The sequence below is a fragment of the Betta splendens genome, chromosome 9, assembly GCF_900634795.4.
Source record: "Betta splendens chromosome 9, fBetSpl5.4, whole genome shotgun sequence".
Taxonomy (NCBI): domain Eukaryota; kingdom Metazoa; phylum Chordata; class Actinopteri; order Anabantiformes; family Osphronemidae; genus Betta; species Betta splendens.
The window spans coordinates 24,068,460-24,075,599 of NC_040889.2; the positions used below are offsets into that span (position 1 = coordinate 24,068,460).

The 7,140-nt window shown below is 48.5% G+C and overlaps 1 protein-coding gene across 1 annotated transcript; it reads right to left on the minus strand.

Moving 5' to 3' along the window:
- Positions 1–1,988: 1,988 nt before the first annotated feature.
- c7a (complement component 7a) lies at positions 1,989–6,771 on the minus strand. Its single transcript, XM_029160736.3, has 18 exons — positions 6,565–6,771; positions 6,374–6,435; positions 5,916–5,991; positions 5,635–5,776; positions 5,414–5,558; positions 5,174–5,312; positions 4,953–5,096; positions 4,625–4,868; positions 4,405–4,521; positions 4,124–4,293; positions 3,812–4,040; positions 3,559–3,730; positions 3,387–3,474; positions 3,177–3,309; positions 2,906–3,094; positions 2,714–2,813; positions 2,449–2,633; positions 1,989–2,363 (listed from the first exon to the last, which is right to left on the minus strand). The coding sequence occupies exons 1-18, from the start codon at positions 6,568–6,570 to the stop codon at positions 2,179–2,181; spliced, it is 2,526 nt and encodes an 841-aa protein (XP_029016569.1). The 5' UTR covers positions 6,571–6,771; the 3' UTR covers positions 1,989–2,178.
- Positions 6,772–7,140: the final 369 nt, after the last annotated feature.

A 7,140-nucleotide genomic window follows, 5' to 3' on the forward strand; every position in this document is an offset into this window, starting at 1 on the left:
CATGTGCAGGAGACAAGCTGCCTACAACAACAACACTTGTGTGTTGTATCTTATGACAATTAACATATAAAGGAAGGTGATAATGTATACAGAGGCCATAATGCCAAACATACTGGTCTTTAGAAGGTGATTGTTATCAATACTGACACATTTAATCAAAATGAAGACAGACACTTTTTTTCCTAGTCCTTTTTAGGTTCACTGGACGTGAAGAGACGCAGCTCTGCTTCACAACCAGTAACAAAATGTAGTAAGAACTGGTGAAGCCTTGCGTGAGATGAAATGATGAAGTAGAGATGAAACACCTACAAGCAGTCGTCATGAAACCGCAGCCGTGGGATCACAGGGACCTGAGGGAGCAAAGTCACCAAATCACATGTACGGCATCAAACGCATCAAAAGGACTCTTCAAACTTCTAGAGGACACGTGTGTATGTGTGCTGCTGACATGTTCAGACGTTAACATGCAAATGAAACTAATTATAGCTTTAAATGAGCCGCACACGGAGCGCGTCCGACACGGCGCCGGAGGAAGAGTGTAAGTGATCCAGTGAGCGATGGCTCCAGTCCACCGGGCTGCTGTAGCTTCGTTCTGACAGGTCACATGACCACCACTAACATCTGTGCTTTGACAAGGGGCCCATCACAAACAACAGCGGCAGAACACGTCTGTGTAAAAAAGAAAGTGAGCTTCAGTTTAGAGCCAGAATGGATGAAAAGTGGCCTTATGACAAAGCAACATCCTTATTATACTATATTATTAGGTTTAGAGCTTTAAGCAGAAAACTGCAACAAGTTCCTTCCATTCCAGAGGAAATCTATTAAATAAAATGAGCAATAAAGCAAATGCTAATGATTACGCTGAGACCACATGATGATGATGCACTGTCTGCAGCCTCGCCGCCGCCTGATGGGGCGTTCGCATGTTCCTCGAACGTTGTTTCAGCTGGGCAGGCGTCCGTCGCGCAGCGGGTTCCTGCCGTCCATCGACAGGCAGTCGCGTCCTGCCAACGAATGCGAGGCGTCAGCAGCTCCATTTTAGACGAGAGGAAGTGCTGCTTTCGCTGCGGCGCCGCCAACGTTGTGCCAAACAAACAAAACTTGAAGATCTATATAGTAAAATATTATAAAAGTAATGAGATTTGCTTGAAGAAACCCGAGACAACGCCACTGTGCATCCGTCACACACACAGCGTTAGCCAACATGTGACTGATGCAGCGTCACAGGCCCAGCGTTACAGTCGGCCCAGGCAGCAGGCAGCCACAGCGCCACAGCGCGGCCTCCATTAGTGCCGCTCCCGTGGCGATGGTGATGTTCGCGGGGGACGTCTTTGACCGCCATCTGTCCTGGAAACAACAGTCTGCGAGGCTTAGGCAGAGAAACGTCCCCCAGAATCAACAAGAATGAATAAAAGGCCGCATTCCACCACTTTGCTCATGTCAAACAGGTTATTGATTGAGGGAACATTCTACGTGCAGCAGACGAGAGACAGGTTTAGTTCATTGGCTTTTACTGAAGGTTGTTAAAATGAAATCAAAAGACAAAGTGTTCATTGCCAGATGCAGATGTAGGACCGGCTCCAGACTATGCTTCTAATTAATGTAATATAAAACGATCATTAAAGGAAAAACTTCAAAGTTTGGCTGACATATTTTTTTGTTTTTAAATCTGGATCAACCCACATCGTCCATGTGTTTGACTTACTGTATCACCTGCACATCACTCCTTTATGAGCATTTTGCTGCCACTCGGGTCTGAACCCGATGGACACGTTAATAGGTGACGAAGCTCCGGCTCCGGCTTCGCGGGCAGGTTCACGCCTGATCGCTCTCAAGCCGGCGGCAGAAATAGACTCTCGGCGGGGGTTCGCCTGGCAGACAGAGTGCTCTGCGCTTTAGTAAGCAGGCCGCCGTTTGAAATAGATCAGCTCAGTCCACAACACGCACTCTCAAACATTCTCTCCAGAGACGTTGCACAACTATTGTCCTCAAATCTTAGACCTACTTTATGCAAACTGTTAGACACACCAGTTTGGATTATAATAGTAAAAAACATTTATTCATTCATTTTACTTTCACGCATGCATAAAACATCTGTTTACGTTTGTAAAGGATTAGGAGTAATGAATGGGAGTAATGCAGGAGGAGCAGGGGTCAAAGGTCAGACTCTGTGGAGGCTCAGGTGGCGCAAGGGAAGATGCTGACCACCGACACCGCCTCCCCGTTGCACCGCCGCCGTCCTGCTTCACACTCGCCCATCGTCCGCTGTTCCGCGGTCACGTTCTGTCCAACGCGGACGCACACGTTCAGTCCCGGGGCGGAGCACTCGGCGGCGTCCTTGCAGCGACACGCGTGGGTTTGATCTGTGACGTGGACACAACAGAGGGCATTGAGCGCTCGCCGGCGGCGCTGCGGACGCGCGCCGCGTGAATCGCGCGCGCCCCTTACCGTCGCAGGTCTCCCACATGTGACAGGCGGCGCAGCCCGCAGAGCTGCGCGCCGGCCACTGGCACGCGCCGTCCTCCGCTACGACCGGGTCCCGCCCTGCGCAGCGCATCGCATGCATTTTGCACACGGTCACCAGGAAGGATCGCGTCGTCCCGGGGACAGAGGAGCACAGCTCCAGAGACGACCTGGGGTGAAAGGAATCCCGGAGGAGAGGATCAAATGAGTTCATGTAATGAGGAGGGTCAAATGAGAGGCGGAGACGTACGGGCACTCGCTGGGCAGTTTGCAAATGCATTTTCCTTTAACAAGCTTCTCCCACACTTTACACTGAAGAGGGGGAGACACGGTTCCTTCTGGTCGGACCACTGTGGGACACGTGCAGTACAACAGAAACTGACGGGCTGCAATGTCAAATACTGTACACCTGGGCCCCAAACAGCGCTCCCACAACGTTTACCTGAGTTGCAACTGACAGTTGTCGGGTCTGGTGAGAAAACCAGACTGGGGTTGCATGTAACTCTTGCCTCTCCACGCAGCTGTTTGCCCGCTGGACAGGACAAGGTGATGAACTCCCCTATGTTATAGCTCGGCTTTAGGGGCGAAGCTATGACGCCGTCGCCAAGACTCTGGATTTTGCACCTTGAGGCTGAAAGAGAAATTAGACATCAGCGTTGTTTTCATCGAAGCTCCAACGTCGGTGAGTGTGACCCATGTGTGTAGATATTCACCTTTGCACACGCCAAGACTGGCAGACCAGACTTTATCACCAGTGCATTCTATGGTGGAGGGACCAGAAAGATGGAACCCTTCAATGCAGGTGTACTGAACCTTATTACCCACGAGGTAGATGTCCTTGGGGTCCTGTGGAACACGAGACGCTCACTTCTACAGCACTGTAAAAACAAAAAGCACTCCAAAAACGTAGGCATCATTCTCACCAGGACATAGCCATTGATTAGAGCAGGTGGGGTTTCACACTTCTCACTGGCGGGGAGAGTTTGGTCGAAGCACTGAGGCTCCATGGTTCTGTGGAGAACAACGAACAGCACGTTGGACAACAGAGTGTTGGTGGAGACCGCTGTGAACCCTCCTGGTGGAACCCGCCCTCACTTCAGGTACTTCAGGTCATCGTCTTCACACTCAGAGGACTCGGCGCTCTCCCCGATGCAGTGCTGGCCGCTATTTTGAGGGTACGGATTAGAGCAGGCGCGACTTCGGGACTTCCGACCCCCGGAGCACGACGACCAGGCGGACCAACAGGACCAGCTACCGTGGATCACACCTTCGTTAAAGAGGTAAATGAGAGCGAGCCACTCGCGAATTTAACAAATCCGAGCTGCCCGGGCTGAAGTGCGACACCCACCTGGCTGCCCCTCGATTTCAGCGCCCTGCTCACAGGCCAGGCCTTCGGTGCCGGGCTTGCAGACGCATTTACATCGATAGTCGTTGATGACAGCCAAGCCGTTGTTGCTGCAGGGCCGGCAGTGGCAGGGGTCGCTCTCGGACACATACTGCTCTATGGCTCTGCGAAGGTAGTGCCTCTTCACCGCAGCGCACTGCACCTCCTTCACCAGCTCCGACAGAGGACGGAACTGCCAGAGCAAAGGATGCTGGTGAGAAACTCGAGGCTGTGACACCCAAAAAGTCAGTCAGTTCAACGCTGATCGGTCCTTGCCTTCTGTTTTATAATCTGTGGGAACGAGCCAACAGAATCAGCCCAGTTGGCGTATGTTTCCCAGTTCTTGTCAGCAGTGCTGACTTCCAGTCTCTGCAGCGCTGCAATTTGTGAAGTACCTCCTCCTACCACAGTCACTTTAAACGGGTTGTTCTTTCTAAACTCATCCACTGGTAATTAAGAAGGATAAACAGAAATAACCATTAGGATTCAAAGGATTTGAGGTTCTTTTATCTGTAAACTTAGAAGCCATATTTTTGCAGAAAGTCAAACTGTGTTACAATCTTTGTCTATGTTGGGACGAGCGGGATCCTTCCGGCAGACGGTGCGGGTGATTGGAAAAAACAAAATCCAACGCTTAGTCCTTTCACATTCCTGATGCTCTTCACGTTCCCGGACTTAAAAACAAAAGAAAGGAATAGAAATAAGAAATATAATATGTTTTAATCTTTTATCCATAAAGTTCTGGACACAATTTTAAAAATTAATTTTGCCACCTACTCATGAGCTTTTCCGTCTCCTCGTCAACCTTGGCGATGACGTTGAAGGAGCCTCCGAGGCTTCCCTCTGACACATAGTGCGTCCCAAACCTCTCCAACACCTGCCTGTAGGCAGCGTAGTCGTAGACGGACGGGAGCTTGGACAGTGCCTTCCAGAACTCCTCAGATATCGGGATGTACCGAGGAGCGTTACTCTGGAACTGAGTTATTTCAATTTCGTTCTTTAGAATCACGAGCTTTTGTGTCTGAAAGAAAAAGGAAATAGCTCATCAAGGACACCTGCTGATAGACGAAAGAAAGACCCAGCGACGAGTCTGACTCGCACAAACCTGCGTCTTGTCATGTTTCTCGTGATAGTCATAGTTGCGATATCCTGTAGTTGTCCCGGAAATCTTCTGTCTCTTGACGATGTCGTGCGCGTAGTGCCACTCACTGTGGTACATCTCATCGCTGAAGTCATTCTGAGCTTTCACCTGAGAACATGATTCACAACGGGAATCACCAGATGCTCCAGTGATGAAGAGGATGGGACCAACCATGTGTGACCAACCATGAAGTTGTACTGGATGGTAGAAACAGGCAGTCGGTAGGTCCTTTGGTTGACGCCGCTGAAGATGGTGTTACACTGACCCCCAAAGCTCTTTGTGTTGATGACAGTGCCCCTCTTCTTTCCTGTCACCAAATCAACCCTATGAAAGTTGGTACATGATGTGATGTGATCCTGTGATGTCACCCCCCATAGCTCCATACATGCTTGTGTGTGCTTCAGTGGCAGAGTTTTCCCACTTACCCGAGTCCTAGTAGCTCAATGTTGGGCGGGGGAGCGGACCTGTCACATACAAAGTGACTTTGTTCGCTACAGCCAGCTTCATCGAGTCCGTCCTCCTCACAGTCCTGATCCCCGTTACACTTAAGGGAAAGGCTCACACACTTCCCTGACAATCAAAGGCCGATTCAGCGAATGTTTTTCCTCTCTCTGTATGAGGACTAAATATGGAGAACTTTTCTAACCTGAGCGGCAGCGAAACCTGTTTCCACAGCCTTCCTCCAGAGGGCAGCTTTTTGTGGTCTGGCAGGACCTGGTCTCAGTCTGTTGTCCGTCGCAAGGGTTCCCGTTGAACTGAGCGTAAACATTCATGGTTCTGCTTCTAGTCTGTGACAAGCAAGGTGAAGGAAATATCATAGCAGTTTAAACCATCTTCAGCCTTCAACCGAATCTTAAACTCAGTTGAAAAACTCCAATCATTTACTTTGAGGTTTTGAAAATTTTTTTTAATTGAATTAACACCAACTTGTAATTTGGTGCAGCCATCACACTCTGACCAGTCACCGTAAGGCCCCCATTGACAGTGAACCTGCTGACAAAACCTTTGAAAGCATAAGGAAAAGTCTAAAAACTTACAATTTGCTGGAATAATAACTTGTATGTTGGAAAACAAATTTTGAAAATGAAAAACATAATTCAAACACATTTTTCAGGCATTCAAATCTTACAGTAAATTGAATGTTTGCAAATTAGGTTTCAAAATGCTGCAAGGACAGAAAAGCTTAAAGCTTTTTCAGATATTAAAATGTTACTTTCAGATGTTTGAATTCCATTTTTCTGTTTCAAACTGTGGTCACACTTTAAAACTTCTACTTTCGGTGAAGGTTTTCACTCCATATGAAACCAAACCACCAGTCCGGGGCACATTTGTGAGATTTATGTAACGTTTGTGATGTCGAAACAGTAAATTAACAACAGATTTACCCGCTGGACGTGAAGAGAAGCAGCAGCCAGGGCAGAAGAGCAACAAAGAGCTGCATAATGTTCTAAAAGGCAGAAGAGGGAGAAAACGTACACTATATCACAGCATGTGTAGTATTAGAGACACTATATCGGGTCTTCAATTAGGTCTGAGGAAGATCATGATAAGAACTATGTGAGTAAGACGGACTTACCTTCATGATGAGCGATGTGCAGCACACAGAAGTGTGCAAGAGGCTGCGTGCTGGTTAGCTCTCTGTTTACATTGGGGAGAAAAACCCTAGGAAGAACATTCCACGGAGCTCATCGGGTTTCAGTAAAAAAAAACAGGTGCAAATGTGTGTGTGTTTGCCTCGAAAAGGAGAAAAAAAGTGGAGGCTCCTGCCAAAATGTCCTCCAGAGCATCATTGTTGAAGTGAAAACAAAGGGAGAAGCACCCCCCCCCCAACCCCCGATTAGTCCACACAGTGACATTCTCAGTGTTTTTAGTGGGGGAAATTGCAACATGTTCCCTTTAGCGAGCCAGAAGTGCATGATACCAGGATCCCGTAAACGACTACTAGAGCTTTTCCATGGAAGCAGATTAACGATGGCTCAGATCCACCAGGCTGCATCAGACCCCGAGGTCAGGACCCCTTTGTTTTATCCTGCAGCACTTCTTCATGATGGTTTAGACAATGTAGAATAAAGCGTTGATATTAGGACAAGACGCACAAGTAGCATCAGTGCTGCGATATCTGCTGTAGGACACCCACAGTAGATATTTAGGA

What these genes read in the sequence shown, in the direction of transcription:
- c7a (XM_029160736.3), bottom strand. An exon ending in CCATCCAGTACAACTTCATG is followed by an intron (nt 5,097 to 5,173) that starts GTTGGTCACACA and finishes TCATGTTCTCAG; the next exon opens with GTGAAAGCTCAGAATGACTT. An exon ending in TAATCAATGGCTATGTCCTG is followed by an intron (nt 3,310 to 3,386) that starts GTGAGAATGATG and finishes CGTGTTCCACAG; the next exon opens with GACCCCAAGGACATCTACCT.